The 17,899-nt window shown below is 43.8% G+C and overlaps 1 protein-coding gene across 4 annotated transcripts in view; it reads left to right on the top strand.

Moving 5' to 3' along the window:
- The first annotated feature begins 881 nt into the window (after window positions 1-881).
- Window positions 882-17,899, top strand: part of LOC142947628 (cyclin-dependent kinase 17-like) — a 26,081-nt gene continuing 9,063 nt past the window's right edge. The window contains exons 1-4 of one of the 4 annotated variants that reach the window (XM_076089328.1): window positions 882-1,187; window positions 9,481-9,629; window positions 14,255-14,419; window positions 15,167-15,300. In XM_076089328.1, coding sequence (XP_075945443.1) covers window positions 9,503-9,629; window positions 14,255-14,419; window positions 15,167-15,300 — 426 coding nt within the window. In that variant the 5' untranslated portion in view covers window positions 882-1,187; window positions 9,481-9,502. Of the gene's footprint in view, window positions 1,188-1,381; window positions 1,444-9,480; window positions 9,630-14,254; window positions 14,420-15,166; window positions 15,301-17,899 lie in introns of those variants that run through there. The other 3 variants (XM_076089327.1, XM_076089326.1, XM_076089329.1) reach the window with 3 other exon arrangements.

The raw sequence follows: 17,899 nt of genomic DNA, 5'->3' as shown, positions 1-17,899 counted from the left end.
GAGAGAAAATGGATGACAGACAACAAAAACACGTTGACGTTTCTGGGAAAAAAAAGTGTTTTTCTTGCCAAATGTCTCCTTTGCAGATGCAGCTGAAAGAGGCCCCTCAACAAGCCTGCTCTCTCTGCTTCTTGCATAAAGTCCTGCCGGAAAGTATGCAACCTTCTGTTTGCTTCAGTTTTATTTTTTCTCCCACCTGAATTCTGTCAGTGCCCCAGAAAAGACTGAATGTTTAAAGTGTTTTTGTGGGGCAATCCAAGGTGGAGGGATTGTTGCTGAGGGAAGTGAGAAGAAATTGGAGAGAAGGTTTCAGAATATGTGTTTGAAGTTTGTTCGGGTAAGCGAACTCAACAGCTGTTAAATTCAACAGCATGTGAGTTTTGAATTCAGGCAAAAGGTTACATTGTTTTTTTGTTTATCCTGTTTTGTTTGTCTGTTTGTTAGTTAAACGTGTTTATATTTTTGGAGACAACTGTCATCGAAAACTTGTTAGCAAATATAATGCAGAATGGACCATTTCAAAATAACGTATATTATAATATAGCAACTGAAGTGTAGTGGTGTAAAAGTTTAAAGTAGCAGAAAATTGACGTAAAGTAGCATAAGTACACAGAATTGTACTTGAGTGCAGTTACTTCACATCATTGATGGTACTTTTCCTTGAATGAAGTTGTGAATGCTTGTCTTTTTACTTGAGACAGAGTATTTATATAATGGTGGTGGTGTTGCTTCTTTGTGGATGTAGTGCAACGTTTCCTCCACTAGGGGCCGCGGTGGGGCCACTCTGACAATCTATCTGCAGTTACCAGCACCAACCATTAGGCGACGCTGTTTCCCCGCTGACACTTTCGATGACACGGCTGTGTGGCGGCAGGCAGGCAGCGTCAGCAGGCAGAGAGGACACACTCCGATCAACCATCGTCTCTCACACTGCCATGGTCGAAAAAAACGACAACAGCGCTTCCTATTTTCTACTGGGAGTGAAACTTTAAAGCCATGATGCTGAACGTCACAGCACCGCGGATATAAGCGACAGAAAGTACCTCCACACCGAAACCCCAAAGAAGAAGAAGAAGAAGAAGCAGTTCTTTTTATTTTTTTTCAGGCTCGGAGGGAAAGACGGCATCCGGCCTGAGAAGAAGCTCCGAGGTCGGGGACTCCGGTCGGAGCAACGTTCATCGTTTCTGGTGAGAGTAACTCACATTATGTCGGTGTAGTTTCTGGGAATTGAACCGCCGGTTAAGGGGCACGAGACACATTCCCACCGCACTGCGTTGACACTAAACCGGGCTTTAACTATGTTCACTTCACAGCCCTGCGGCGTGAATGCAGCCGGTATTGTCGTGTGAGCTCTATTCACTTTGTCCCACTCACAGGTGAATGGCCGCGTTTAACGAAAACAAACTGCGAGGTGAGCTCCACGCAGCTTAAAAGAATGGTGAAGTACGTCCAGAGTGGTTAATGCTCCATCATGTCTGCCCTCACGGTTCAAACATTAGTGTCAGCTTTGTTGTTTAAACGCAGACTGGTTAGTTGTCACTAAATTGAACGAGGTTTTGCTTGTCTGTGCTCGCTGCTCTGCATGTGTCGTCCTGCATAGTTGCCACTAAAACATTCACTGACCCACATTTTACAGGTGGACTGATCTTTATTCTTCCTCAAACTATTTATGAAGCATCGTGCAAAACTGTAGCAGCCTCTGATCTCACACACACAGTCGGTATTAACAGCTTTAAGCCGTCTCAGCTGTTTGTGTGAAGGATCAGCAGACAGGAGCCTGTAGTTCGAGAAGGACTCCAGGAATCTCAGCTTTCAATGAAACCCTGTTCCTGTGTCTTCTTCCTAACCGGTGTGGCGGTGAACTGTGTGTGTGTGTGTGTGAGGGGGGGCAGGATGTCCAAAAGGAAGACATCATTGTTGTGCTCATTGGAAGTTCATCTGGTGTGAATACACCCAGGAGCCTCTGTGGTTACATGTTTATTGTTGTTGTGTTGTCTACTGACTCATGTAGGGTAAATGTAAAACAGAAAGTCTAAAACTTCTCAAATGTTCACATTTCAGAAGTTAGAACCAGTTCTACTGAAGAACATTACTTGCACGATAATCAAAGCACGTTCAGGTTATTTTCTGTTGGTCGACTAATAGATTTATCAGCTAATCGTTTCAGCTGTGGTTAGATAACATCGTATCATTGTGATTTGATTCTTCTGCTCATTGTCAGTAATTGGTGATATTGAATCATCACACTGCATACTATTTATATCAAATATAAGTTGAAAAAATATATTTTAAATACCTTATTTTGAGGATGATCAGTGTTTTTCTACAGCAGCTGAAAAAGTACTTTGCTTAATATATATATATATATATATATATATATATATATATATATATATATATATATATATATATAGTCAAAAATATGACTTAAACCACAAACCCCCTGATAAAAAAACAAGCATTCAGTGAAAAGCTTTTGGTGCTTTTTTCTTTATTTATTGTTTTTTTCAGACAAATAACATGTAACAGTAGTTTCAAATTAGGCTTTAAGTACGTACAGAACAGAAGATCAAGAAAGAAAACGAGACTTAAATTATACATGTATAAAATAAAGCGATAAAATAAAGCCTTTAATGCTTTTGATACTGTGCTATGGAAACATGGTGGTCAGTGCCAAAACATACCCAGCCGTCCTACCCGTCACTCTACAGTTTACATTGTTTTACTTCATGAAAGCGCTGTCGAGGCACTTTCTCTAATTTCCTGTGACCAGCTTTCAGTTTGACAGCCACAAGCTGCTGAGCTTCCTTGAGAGATGTGCATCATTCAGAAGCTTTTAGGAGGTGTGTCGATTTGTGTGTGTGCTTAAAATACCTGGTGTTGAGCCTGGTACCTGCAGGAGGGCCGGTGTACGTGTGTGTGTGTGTGTGTGTGTGTGTGTGTGTGTGTGTGTGTGTGTGTTGGTCTGACGTGGTCTCGTTCCCTTGGTGAAGGCCTTTGGGGATGGTGGTGGCAGTGCAACCCGAGCTGCTGTGAAACAGCTGTAGCCATGCGCTGCTGATCCCTGGAGTCCCAGTGCAGATCAAATGATGGTCCAGTATATGTGTGTGTGTGTGTGTGTGTGTGTGTGTGTGAGAGAGCATACACATTAATAGATGTGTTTTTGCCAGAGATTCATTCTCTACTTTTTGAACATCTAATTATACGCGGAAGGATTTCAAACCAAACTTCATAGACTTTATGGGCGATTTTTAATCTGTTTTTGCTGATTCGAATGTGAGTTCCGAGCGTGTTTTTAGCGGCAGGCCAAGGCAGCTGGCTGAAGGTTAATGTGTCACCGCTCTCTGGGGAGCAGCTGCTATGTCACAGGCACCACTCCTGTCTATAGATAGCCATGAATACAAACTCTTCCTCTTTTCTTTGCTGCATTAAACAAGAACTCTGGCCCCTCAGGGGCCCCTCGCATGCAGTTGCACCACAAGACAAATGCTGCTGCTGGCAAGTTTGGCCGCCCTCCACTCCCAGATTCTCTCTGTCAGACTGAATCTTGGGAGTGTGTGGTGGAAGTAAAGACCCCACTGAGCCAGCTGGATGAGAACCTGTTTGATGGAGTTCTCATGTAATACCTCACTCCACATATCTGGGTCGTCATCTGAATGTCTGGAACAGGTGTGGGACAAATATTGCCTTTTTTCTCCGTCCCTCTTGGCGGGATTTGCGGGAGCTATTTGAACACTTGTCTGGTCTTTATTTGGAAGCAGACACACACACACACACATACATACTGTCCAAACCGACGTTATTGCAGCCAGCATAGCTGCACATATTTGAGATGTGCCGAGTTGTTCATAATTAAGTTCTCACTGGTTTAATAATAGGCCACGTTAAATCCATGTGTTTGTTCTTTTAATTAGGCCGACTCTACCGTGGCTCAGTAGGTCTTTCTAATCTGGGATTGAGAAGGTTGGCCAATGTTTGGCGTAAAGTAATTTGCTTCTCAATGACGATATCAATTTTCCATTTATTTCAAAGCTTTGTGAGTTTCTCACCACTAACAAGCGGGAAAGAAAAAGGAGCGCGATCGAAACAAGTTTTTCCACAATCATTTATTTTTATTCAAAGGTGGACGATCCATAAAAGATTAGACGACAAATAATGAATCAACAACGGTTTTGATGATCATTCTTCAAGCTCAAATCCCCAAAATTTGCTGGTTTAAAGCACTAAAGTGTGACTATTGGCTCTGTTTCATATCTTTATGAAATGTCTCAAGTTAAAGCTATTTAGAGCTCAATTAGTCAATAAGTCGATCGATTTGTCACCAACATACTTGGTGTAGCTTTTCAACCACACAAATAAAAAATCTTGTGTTTTTTTGAAGACACAGACAAAACAATAGACACCACCTTAACTTTCTGCAGGGTCTTCCCTGTGTCTGGCATGCTGTCTGTCTGAAGTGACTACAAAGGCTGCTGAGAGCCGTCTGTGTTTGCAGTTTGATTGTGAAGCTGATATTCTGATAACCTCTCACTCCCGTCTGCCCTCGGTTAGATAGCAGCTTGGCCTGTTGTTGCCTTTGAACAGCCATGAAAGGTTAAAAGGTTATCAAGAATCTCCGCTGCATCGATGAGCGCAGACGAGCGGGGGGGGGGCTAATCGTCGCTCTCTCTGATGCTAATGCTCCGCTCACAAACGGCCGCCAGGTGACTTCACTCAGATGAGATGAGTCCACGCCTGGGCCATTATCTCCGTAATGAGTCAGTGATAATCATCCTTTTATCTAGACTCAATGAAGGCTGTCAATATATTTAAATACATATTAAGAAATAATAACATCTAAAATCCTCGTTTTTTTTTATCCACAAAGGATTTCCAACCACAACACTTTTGATGGATGTTTTTAAAGAACTGTTTTACATGTGAGTGACACACAAGTCTGCCGCCTACCAGGCGCTATCTGTTGATCTCAGCCGGGTCCGCGAGGCTTATCTGTCACAATTCATGCAGCCCCTTCATCCCATTCATAAACGGTGTTATCATGTGACGTGTTAGTGGTGCTTTAGATGTATCGCTTACAGGTGAATGATATGTTTCATTGTAAAAGCCGTAGTTATTCGGGACATATTTATGAAGGGAAATTAATCAAGAAAATTGAAAAGCAATTTTTGACCCGTTCGTCTACAAAACTCTTTAACTGCAGCTACGAACTCGCAATGTTGAACTTGCTCATCGACTGTCTGTCTGCAGCGTTGGGCCACAGCAGAAGGCTTAGAGAGGAGCAGACCTGTCACTCAAGCCGCCGCCGTCACCACAGCAGCAATGTTAATCAGCTAGTGTTGAATCTTGTCTGTGAAGATCTGTGCCCGTGTGCGTCACTGGTCAGGTCTGGCCTCGTCCTTCGGCCACTGGCTCTAGGCTCAGACTTCTGTTGTATCTCACACACACACACACACACACACACACACTGACACAGCAGCACAGACCTGTCTATCTGCACCAACTAGCCCTGTAGACACACAGGTGACACGTGTGACAAGTATGAAAGGAGGGTGGGGGGAGAAGGAGTGTGCATGTCATTAAGGATGGAAAAGAGCAAAGAAAAGATGACAACTTGATGAGACCCTTTTCCATGTGCGTGGTCTTTGGTTAAGTTCAGACGCATCTCACTGTTTCATTATATGCTCACCTGCTGCAGTGCGTGGGGGGGGGGAAGCATGCCTGCCTGGTTGTCATGCTCAGCTCAGCACCACGCAGCACACAAACTACCTCCTGCGTCTCTATTTTATTTTTACTGTGCACAATGCAGCCTTTATGTTAGGCTCCCATGATGGAGCCAGCTCCTTCACTCATGTCCTCATTGTCTTGGCCAGGATGAGAAAAGGCTGCTCTTTAGAAAAAAGCAAAAGGCTGAGCTCACCCTGTGAATCACGCCAACAGTCACGCTTGTTCTTTGTCGTCTTCTGTGTGCCAAGCAGTCCGGGGAGGAGAGGCAGACGTGTTCTAGGACCCCCGTCGTCCTGACGGCGGCGACGTGAGGTGGTTTACTGAACCCTGCGGGGGGGTCATGGAGAGGTTGCGACCTTTCTTTTCCTGTTTCTTGTGGGTGGCCCAGACAAGCAGGAAGGGGATGGTGGCTGTGATGCGATTGGTTCATCTACAGCAGAACTGGGACAATTGCACAGACTTCTTCTGCGGTGATTGTGGAGCATTAGTCTGGCTGTACAGGGCTGTCGTGGGGGATTGGGGGGTTGTTTCTCACAGCAGGAACTCTTTACCCCTTTAGTAGTCGCCGTCTGCTCGCGGCTGCAGGGGGGAAAAAGGACAGAATCCATATGAAGCATGTGTGTATTGTCACCACTGCAGCACCCATACTGCTCCTCCTCGCTCCTGCTTCCCCACCTCGCTGCTACCTCTCGCCGACTGAACTGCCAGGAACACCGGAGGTGGAAAATGCAATTTAAACATACAGCAGGAGGTTTGTCAGTGAGGCGAGTGCTGTGTAGCGTTGGGTGTTGATGGTTTAGGGAATGAAAAAGCTGACGTAGTCTGGAGGAGGGGGGGTTGCTACAGGTTGTGAGATGGGGGGGTTGCTACAGGTTGTGAGATGGGGGGAGACGCAAAATCAGCATGCATGCAGTCTCCTGTCGTGCTCTGCATTTTCAACATGGAAAAAGCAATCGGGTTGCTGTGGTAACAAATCCACAATCGCGGACCTCGGACCCCCGCTCCCCCCTCCTCCCCCCTGCTCCCTGGCCACCTCCCAGCAGATCTGGAGCTCAGACCTCAGACCGGCCTACTTAGGGGAGCAGGAATAAGGCTCGCAACAGGGATCATGTCCAAAGCTCGGCACTCGATCCCACAGCAGGAACGTGGGCCAGCGGATGGGGGGTGCACAGTAGGACCCCCCCCCCCCTTCTCTTTTCCTCCTCCCTACTGCTCCATTAACTTTCCATTGAACACTCAGAAAGTGATTTGTATCCACAGTCTGCACAGGATAGTAGGTCAAACCCCGGTTATTTATGGGATGTTGATGTGCTCCGTCTTCTACATTCATAAATTCAGAAGGGATTCTGCATATCACCATGGAAACTGAAGACAGATTTACTGCCAAAAAACACAAACACAACAGGGAATGTCCTGTGAATTTATCCCAATTTTGGTGCCAGATAATCCTTGAGTTTATCCCGATGATTGTAAACACACACTGATTTTGTTTGCCTTTTTCTTTTTTTTCTATTACTCCTATAAATTTATGAAAAGTCCACGAAATAGCGTGAAATACGTAGATCCTGCGCTGACTTCTTCCAGCCTAGTGTATCTGCTCCAAACCAGTTGAATGAAATGCGCCTAATTTGGGGAAAAAAGACAGGAAACAGTCCCTGTTGTCTCTTCCAGGGCACCCTTCTTTAGTGGTTCATTACATTCTTCTGCCTCGGTATGATGAGCGCACTTATTCTATGCAGCGCACATGTTGCAGGCTGAGCTCGACGCTGCAGCAGCAGAGCGGGTAACGCAGTGGGCTGTCGGGGAGACGACGGGCCGCTTGTTCACGCTGGAGCTGACGCGTCACGAGGCGGACTGATGTGAAGCCGTTATGACACTCGAGTTGACGCTCTGCCGCGGATCCTGGAATAATTAGATTGATTGTTGCTTGACTGAGAGCACAGAAGGGCAAGTGTGTATGAACGTAGTGCAAGACGAGATGATTACGTAAAATATATATTCTGACCAGTCCGTATTTAAAAAACAAACAGGCTGTAGTGAAGAAGAGTGCTCCATCCCTTGTGCGTATGACCCGGTAGGTTTGCTCTATATGCCAAAATTAAACTTTGATGTTGTGATTGCTGGCCAGAATCGAAACAGGAAGCAAGTACTCGTCCTAAACAACAGGACGCCCCTGGATCTACCGTCATGGTGCATGATTTTTAGGTATTCGGTCTACCTCACTGCTATCAGAAGATAGAAGAAGTTTCCTTTAAATGCTCATGATCTCCAGTAATATTTTGTCTTTGCACTGTCCCAGTTTGCTTTGGCCTTGAGCCCAGTTCAGCTGGTTGCTGCTGTGTGGAGGGAATGGCGGCCGACTCTCTGCCTCCTAAAGCTCCATACGTACAAACGTTTTTAAACCTCTAACTTACAGTTTGTCGGGGTGAGAAATTGGCCATGAAGCTGCTGACTCATCTTTATCTTCTCAAGGTTTTTCATCAAGGCGCCATGTTTGCTACACTGCTTTGCTGCCACCGTCGCCAGGTTTTTGGACTTGTTCACCACTTTGACTTGTTTTTAAGTCAAATCTGATTTGTTAGTTTGGGCTAATGCTTCTCCCAATCTCCACCGTAATAATCAACAACAATCTGTTAATCGTTTACGTTGTTTATCGGGCACAAAGACTAGAAATTCTTTGTTTCATATTGTTGTAAATTGAATAACAAAGAGTATTGTTTCAAGAAAGAGCCTAACCTTTCAACTGACGGTTCAAAGCATCAACATTTAGACTGCAGCTTTAGTTTCAGCCGTAATCTGATTCACCACCTTGTTGTCGTTACTTGGCTCTGGCCGTGTAAGTACAACGTTACGACAGAGATCAGGTTATGAGCGATATCTGGAAGACACGAGGGAAAAGCTGACGGGCAGCGAGCCCTGAGGGCTTCCACTACCACTCATATGTGCTCATGTCTGGATTTACTCATCGCCGTCACAGACAGACAGACACATGTCTGTATCTGCAGCAGTAGTGGAGTCACGATCTCTACATGTAGGTCACGGGGAGAGGCTGCCTGTAATCTGCCAAACATTCCTAAATATCTTGATGTCTTCATTTGAACTCCTTTGTTCCTCTTCTCAGGGATTCTCTCACACACATACACACACACACACACACACACACACACACACACACACACACACACACATATACTGTCTCTAGCTCTCACAGTCAGTTACTCTCATGTACACAGTAAATGCAGCTGGAATGTGTGATGTGGACTCGATGCGGCCCAGGCTAGTCCGGCTCCATTCAGGAGCAAATCCCCCTGGTTTAGGATTTGCTTTTACAGTCCGGTAAGCCGGGCCACCGTACTCTAAACTCACCCGTAAGAATCTCTCACCAACTTGTCATGTTTTCCCAGGAGGAGGAATGTAAAGCAATGTGCCCGAATGAGCTGAGTCATAATTAACGCCCGAGTGCCGATTCGTCCGTGTCGTTGGTGATTCAACGACGTCCTGGATTTCAGTTTGACTCTCGATGTGGGATTGTGAAACAATGCTGCAGGCGGACGAGGTGTATTCTTTTCAATTAAAGGCAGTTTACAGTTTTGTCTGTAAAATGTCAAGGCCTGCGACAACCATACAGCTCACAGATAGTGGTGGTAGAGTAGTCTTCTGTAAGAAACAAAACAAAAACAAGCTGTATCTGTTCATATCATTGTGTAGGGTTACAACCACCGCTCAAATATGTATTGTTTTATTTGTCGTCCTCAGGCCTCCCCTTCCCGAGAGCTCCATGGAGAAGATGAAGCGGTTCAAGCGGCGTCTCTCGCAGACGTTACGAGGCAGCCACACCATCGACGAGTCGCTGTCTGAGCTGGCCGAGCAGATGACCATCGAGGAGAACGGCCTGAAGGACAGCGGTGAGGTTCAGGAGCAGTCTGTCAACGTTGATGCGACACTTTATATGATATTGAGTCGATGTATCGGACGTATTTTTATATTGATTTATACATTTCTCTCAATGCTCTTCAACATAGTAACACAAGATAATGAAACAGTTGTGGGGTTATGTATGTTATGACCATTACTTTTGTCTTTTCTTTCTATCGAACAACCATGAGCCAACGCTCTGCACCATAAGCCCTTTTCACACATGGTATCTGTCATATTGCTGGCTTCATTTATCTCCAAGTATTTTTTGTTTTTGGCATTCATATAGGGTTTAATAATATGGCGATGTATAGTAGAGATGCTACTCTCAGCACCATCATTGACAGCGTGCACAAACATTTATGTAACATTTTCTCCAAAACTGCACCAATTTACAGGACCTTCCATCACTTAAACAAATCTCTAAATAGAAGTACTTGCAGGTTAACGGACGAATACAATCCAACTGGAAATGAAGTGCAGTATGTTGCACTTTAGTGAGCTTTATGTCTTCTTCACTCTGAAGGCTGAAGAACTTCCACACCGACGACAAGAGTATTTATTGGTATTTCTATATTAAATAACATATATAATGATAGAGGATTGCATATGTATCATCCACAACTACGTTTTGTTACGTAAAGATGGTTATTTTGGATTATTGTGGCTCTTGGTTCCATTACAGGAGCGTTGGTGCTGCTGGAGAGCAGTGGTGAGGTGTAACATTATATGAAAGACAGACAGGTTGCATCAGTGAAGGATTTTAAAACATTTACTGCAGTTTAATAACTTTTTTTCTCTCCATCAAACAAGGGACACTGTAGTCTAACCATAACCATCAGAAACCAAGCTCATCGTCATGCCTCAGAGGTTTATTCAAACACGTTTACGTAATGAAGTGCATGTCTGAAATAGGGTTTAGTTGCTCTTTTTTAATGGACTACATTTATATCGCACTTTCATCCAAAGCCAAATCCAATTATTATCTAACACTTATCAGAATCTGAAAGCCGACTGAGTTAAACCGCTCTATACGTTCAGATATATATGCTTAGATCAGGTTTCTGCAAAGTCTAATCTACGCATCAGTTGCAGTTCGTGATACTCCGACAGAGTATTTAGCTCAAGGATTGGATATTTCTTACTGAAATGCCACTTGGGAGTCGTTTACTTTTGTCCTTAACGGGATTTTTTGTTTTTTTTGAAGATGGTTGTATGAGGTTCTTAACTGTATAACCTCCAGTAGATGGAGGTCTGCACGCGCACAGTTTGGGGAAACAGACGGGAGTAAAGCAATGATCTAAAATAATCTATCAGTTTAAGTTTATGCTTTATCTAGAATATTTCACTTTTCCCTTTCCGACGGGGAACTGAAGCCGTTATCTGTGCTCTCTGATTTAAAAACAGTCCGGAGAACACGAGAGCTGCTTGTCTACCGCTACCTCGATTGGTTAATTTGTTTGTGTGGTTGTTGGTTAGTTAGTGTTGTTGTTGTTGGTTAGTTAGTTAGTGTTGTTGGTTAGTTAGTTAGTGTTGTTGTTGGTTAGTTAGTTTGTGTTGTTGGTTAGTTTGTGTTGTTGTTGGTTAGTTAGTTAGTGTTGTTATTGGTTAGTTAGTTCGTGTTGTTGGTTAGTTAGTGTTGTTGTTGGTTAGTTAGTTAGTGTTGTTGTTGGTTAGTTAGTTTGTGTGGTTGTTGGTTAGTTAGTTTGTGTGGTTGTTGGTTAGTTAGTGTGGTTGTTGGTTAGTTAGTGTTGTTGTTGGTTAGTTTGTGTTGTTGTTGGTTAGTTAGTGTTGTTGGTTGGTTAGTTAGTGTTGTTGGTTAGTTAGTGTTGTTGTTGGTTGGTTAGTTAGTGTTGTTGGTTAGTTAGTTAGTGTTGTTGTTGGTTAGTTAGTGTTGTTGTTGGTTAGTTAGTGTTGTCGGTTAGATTGTGTTGTTGTTGGTTAGTTTCTGTTGTTGTGTGACTTTGGTGAATCTGAACTCACCCTTTAAAACAACATGGACTATGGATCAGTACCTCACTCTACCCGACACAATCCAAACTATCCCTATAAGCTTTTAAGTGAGTCGAAGCCTTGGAAATGTCACTTAAACATTGACTATATACAGAAAACAATGTGACATTTACAGCAATAACTCTTTATTTATGTGACTGTAGAGGCACTCTGTTCCACAGTCGTAGATACTGTAGTTCCTCACGTCGTTCATCTGGATGCTGCTGAAGGCTGCGGCCTTAAAGGCCTCACAATAAAAGCATCGTCGCACCGCGGCTTATCTCCGCTGATATTCAGAAAGTCTACAGGAAGCGAGGGGGCGAGGGAGTGAGGGGAGGGAGCACGACTCGGTGTACTACCACGTCCGTTGCCATGGCGCTCAGGATCTGGAAACATTCTAGAGTTTCCATGACATTGCCACGGCAACTTGGATGACTTGGTGAAACCGGCCATGCATCTCGATGCATTCTTTCAACTCTTCTTCCTCTCTTTTGGCCACCCAGAGGTCCTCTTTCAGTCCTGTCCTCGGTTTTCTGTTGTCTTTTGTCCAATTGGGACGTTTTTTTTTTTTCACCTTCTTCAATTAATCAGATCGTCCAAGTCCAGCCCCCCCCCCCCCCCCCCTCCCCTCTGAGAACTAACAGGGCTTTGCAAAGAGCTTTTTGTATAGTGATTAACACCGGGTTTGGCCCGAGTGTTTCTGTGCTTTGTGAGTGGGGACACAAAATTGTGTGTGTGTGTGTGTGTGTGTGTGTGTGTGTGTGTGTGTGTGTGTGTGTGTGTGTGTGTGTGTGTGTGTGTGTGTGTGTGTGTGTGTGTGTGTGTGTGTGTGTGTGTGTGTGTGTGTGTGTGTGTGTGTGTGTGTGTGTGTGTGTGTGTGTGTGTGTGTGTGTGTGTGTGCCTGCCTGCCTGCCTGCCTGCCTGCCTGCCTGCCTGCCTGCCTGCCTGCCTGTGTAACAGTAAATAGGGGGTAGAGAGGAGACAGAACGGGGTAGCCAGATGAGATGCGATCTGAACTCTGTGATTGGGGAAAGCGTTGTGGTTCTGATCTGATTATGTCACACTTCTAACTCAGGCCAGCAGCTGCAGAGAGATAAGAGAGGGGTGGCATCAGGGCCTGGACGTTACACGGGGTCTGTGTTTTGGGTTTGTGTCTGGGTTTAGATGATGACGTGGATTGCTTCCTCCAAAGCTTTTAAATCTTCAGTATTTATTATTAGGTATTGTTGATACAAAATGAGTCATGACTCTGCAACTACATGTCTTATTTCCTGATAAATGTGACAGAACAGTCGCCGATGGTTGACGGCCCAGTCAGCGGTGCATTTATCTGATCAGGTGTGGGAAGGGTCGCTGTGACGTCTCAGTGAAGTGGACAGTCAGTCATCAGTTATACAACACAAAACAATTACACATCGAGGCCAGCAAGAATACTGTGACGAAAACAAAACCTTAGTGTTGGCTTTGTAATTCTAACTCTCAATGAAAAACATAAAAATCATATGCCACAGCATATATTGTCACATAGTAAATTTAATTTTAAATAATCTGCAATGTCTTTTGGCTAATCCATCCATTAAAATACACGTCCGTCTGCCTGTGAAACAGCTTCTCTGGCTCCACATTCTCCCCTCATCCACAGTCGGTGTTTCAGTTGGTCCTTCTTTATTCATAATAATTCGTTCACCTCTGTCGGCTCCATTCTTGCATTTAGACAAATGCTCCGCTGTAATGGCAGTTTTAGACCCTCCAGCAAAAGAAATCCACTGCTGCTGACTGAAGACGTTTTGTTTACCCACTAGAGTTTCTCACTCTACTTCTCATATTGGCTATTTACAGTATGCAGGTCACACTGGACGAGAGAACAGACCACATTGTAACTGCTATGAAGTAACCCTTGTTTCAATGGGATATTCTGGAAAAATCAAAGCACATTAAACTGCACCAAATCCCACTGGTTGTTTTATTTGTATCGCCAAGACAAGTACTGTTATGTTTAAGCTTTTAGGTTGTTTTCAGGTGTGCTAAAACTGACAATATCACAAATTCTCATGCATATGTAACACATTGCAATACCTTAAACAGTATACAGTACTCAATCTACTGTGTAATCTGGTGTCTATGGTAACAGTGATTCTGTTTCTTTCATCAGTCCTTTGCTTTTATCATCTCAGTTTTTCTTGGATGTTGGCTGTTTTCTTCTGTTTCTCTCTTTTAAACCCGTGAAGACGAGAATTCAGTGTTCTTGTTCAAGTCCATTTGTGGAAACATGCTTCATGTGGAATAATATTTGTTCAGCGTGCATTTGACTATCTCACTTCGTCACAGCAATTAACTGATATTACATGCACATCTAATCATCAGTAGAATACGAGTTGAAACCTCTTATGTAACGGTGATTATGCTAAGTAACCAGTAATGTATAGTTAGAGCTTCAGAAAGCTTTTAGTCTGTTAGAACTTGTCTTCCAAATATCATTGAGAAGTTCATTTCTAAAATGTTTTAAAGGGATTCAGTGTTTCTGTTACCAGTAGCATTAATACCGTCACAGGCGGGCTCACATTCCTGCTCAGACATTTTTTTCCGGTATAATTAAAAACAAATGTTGTTTCTCCTTCCACAGAGCCGATCGTGAGGAATGGTCGTCCTCCGTCGGCCCACAGTGTGCACTCCTTCCTGCACCAGTACACGGGCTCATTTAAAAAGCCGCCGCTGCGACGGCCCCCGAGCGTCATCGGAGGAGGCCCGGGCTCTCTCATGGTGATGCCTCGCAACGGCAGTCGTCTCGGTGAGAGACACACACACACACACACACAAGGCTGTGATCACATTTAACATTTGCCTTTTTTGTGACCCTTTATTTAGTTTCAAGAGGTGGAATCTGTTCAGAAGTTGCAACAGTAGCTAGATTGTTTTTGTATTTCTACAGAGTCAGCTGAGGCTACACGCACACACAGATATATTATGTGCTCAAACAAACCACAGCTTGAGGCATATGTTGCAGACACACACACACACATAAATATCCGTAAAATCGCTCCAGTGTTGCATTCAGACTCACAATAAGCCATTTGTTAAAGAATGAGCCTATAAATACTTACTTTGGACACTTCCAGCAAACCAACAGCTTGGATTCCTAACCCAGATACAATATTTAAAATATTCACAACACTCCCTAATATAAACATGAAGCTTGGAGGAATGTGCTTTATATCAATGAAGCAGGAGTTTGTTTAGGCGTGGGAAGATTACAGGGTGATCATGATGTATGGATTTGTCTTGTAAGGCCCCGTGGCAATGAAATAAATTAAATCTATCAGTCAAACTTATTAAACCTAATGTACTTCTTGTGTATCTCTTCACATATACACACACCTGACACGGCCAGAAGATTTATGAGAACAGAGGCGCTCATAAAAGTGTCGAGAGAGTTGTTTTTCTTTCCTGTTGAAGTCATCAGCCGGTGTTTCCACAGACCTGCTTCATCCGTCAAACTCCACCTCTCAGCCTAACTTTCTGTCTTTCTCCACTCCAGATATCGTCCACGAGAACCTGAAGATGGGGTCTGACGGGGAGAGCGACCAGGCGTCGGGGACCTCCTCGGATGAGGTGCAGTCGCCCACGGGTGTCTGTCTGCGGAACAGAGGGAACAGACGCATCTCTGCAGAGGTGGGGCTCGTTTCTTTCAGATTTCAACCTTGCGAAGCCTTTCTACCTTTTTTTTTTTTTTAATGACGAATACGTTGTGGGCAACATGAGTCACTGCAACAGTTATTTGTCTGCCTCCACATTGTCGTTGAAGGTATGTTTTGATTAATTCACTGAAGAGTGAAGGAATCTGAGCGATTGATTATGAATTTATGATGAATGAAGAGTTACTGTTTATTAATGTGCGTCACTGCACCATGCTGTTGTTCGTAGAAAAGTATCGCAGGCGAATTCTCGCAGTGTGTCATGAACACGCCGAAGTCCTGAGCTGACCACAAAATCTCAGCAGGGGACACACACACACACACACACACACACACATATGCACACATTGACTCCGCATACTGTTCTGCTGAACTGAACATACTTTGTAAATCTGTTTTAAAAAGGTTTCACAGCTGCTACCACCACCAGCAGCCAACCCCCTTACTTACTTTCACCCTCTCTTTAAACACACACACACACACACACACACACACACACACAGAGTCGGTAAAGGACGGGCAGATTATGACATTCCTCTGTTGGTTACATAATGTCAACACATTATGGAACGACCTCTCGCTGAGATTATTATCGTTATATTCTGTTGTTTCATTTTAACATGAAGTTCCAACGTTTGAGAACAAAAGCAGCCGTTGTAGAGCTACAGTTGTCATGGCTTACTGCGTGCTGCTAAGCAGAGTTTTATTCAGCAGAGCATATGGAAAGACAGACGTGCACACAAATGTAGAGTGAGATAAAGAGTGAAAGCTTTAATCCAACCGGCTCGGAGGGACACAGAGAGGCAGGAGCAAGAAGGGAAATAGCGGTGCTTTAGGCAACACATAAAGTGTCCGCATCGGTGTTTTCTGGAATTTTTCAGATTTCGGACATTGGCTTGCATCATATTATTGTGTAGGTTTCAGTAGTGATTGAAGAGGAACTAATTACATCAGTGTTTGATGCTCCTTTCATTTTTTTTATTTTTATTGTTTAACATATATAATCAATACATTTTGACATGATGATTGGATTGAGGACCCCTGGTTTCGGCTGTGTATTCACACACACACACACACACACACACACACACACCGTTAAATGGAATGTAGTTTTAAACTCTTAAACAATTAAAACATGACACCCGACAAAGTAAAGGTGTTGCAAACAAAGTTTCCATAAAAGAACTCAAGCTAATTAAATTAACAACAATTTACGTTTAACAAACAGAGCAGTCACGTACTTCTATCTGTACTTCGCCGTGTGGTTGATGTCGACATCTTGCCGGTGAACCACATGTTGCACAGCACCTGCTGGGCGATCATGCGAGCAGACGTCTTGTGATGGAAGAACACACACCTCCCTCTCTCCGACGCTGTTCATTGGTTGGTTTGATTGTAGGACGTCTGGGGATTTACGAGCAGATACAAGTAGCTACGAACCGAACATGCAAGACTGCAAGAAAGGAAACAATGTAAACACGTACCCCATTACTAACCGCACACGGAGACATGACACACCATCTCTCGCTGTGTAACGACGGTGTGTGCGAGCAGTGCACCCCACACTTCCTGTGACTGTTTCACAACCTGAAGGGAGTTTATTTAGACAGAAGCAAGAACACAAACAAACTGTTTTATACTTTCTCACAGCCCAACACTCGGTGTCTTGTTCCTTCATTTCCTTTGTGATGTAACACTCAGAGGGGGAACAGTAGTAGAAGAAGAGGGGGAGGAGGAGGAGTGAGAAAATCCCTCCGTCTGTGTTCAGGTAGAGGATTGTGCGTCTCTCACTGGAGAGGAAGCAACGCTGCTTTGGGATTACATCACAAGGATTACTGTAATACGGTCCAGATGGGCCCCTGTTGTAACAGATTAGGGCGGGTTGATTGGACAACTGGAGGAGAGGAGGGGGGGCAGAGATGCAAAGGTCAGCTGATGGATGGCATTGTTTGCTCTGAGGACAACACTGACCCGGCACACAGAAAATGTGAAATGATGTTATTCATAAATACGGATACATCAAACCATATTCACATGACTTTATTTGTAGATTCATCAAAACACCTTTGAGTTCAGTATATGCTGCTTTGTAAATTAATAATATATAGATCTGGTAAGAAGCACAAACACAGAATAATGAATATATTTTTTGGAAAGAATACCAAAAAAATGCAAAAAAGCTAAATCTGTCTTGTTGCACAGCAGAGTAACATTTCTGATCAACACGTCCACATATTAACATTTATTAATGCAATGTGCAGTATGTCTTATTTCCATAAGTTGTAATACAAAACTTCACTTCCTATAAAACTGAGTCCATCAGCTGTAATCAACAAGGAAGTCAAAAGGCTGAGTCACTGTTGTGGTTTGAATGCGAGGCTTAAGGATCGGCTCACTCAAGTCGAGGCAACTTCAGTTACAGATTCATCAATGAGCTTGTTGTTGAATTTGATGAAGTTCCAGTTAGCAGGGAGGGAGGGAGGGGTGTTACTAAGTGTTCAGTGTTACCTCAGAGAGAGAGAGAGAGAGACCGGATTAACAGTAATCTAACAAATAGAGGAAATGCATGATGGGAA

The sequence above is a fragment of the Anarhichas minor genome, unplaced genomic scaffold (assembly GCF_050575085.1).
Source record: "Anarhichas minor isolate MPS153535 unplaced genomic scaffold, ASM5057508v1 ptg000011l, whole genome shotgun sequence".
In the NCBI taxonomy this organism is placed as follows: domain Eukaryota; kingdom Metazoa; phylum Chordata; class Actinopteri; order Perciformes; family Anarhichadidae; genus Anarhichas; species Anarhichas minor.
The sequence above is the reverse complement of the archived record's forward strand: the minus strand, read 5'-3'. Positions and strand labels throughout refer to the sequence as shown.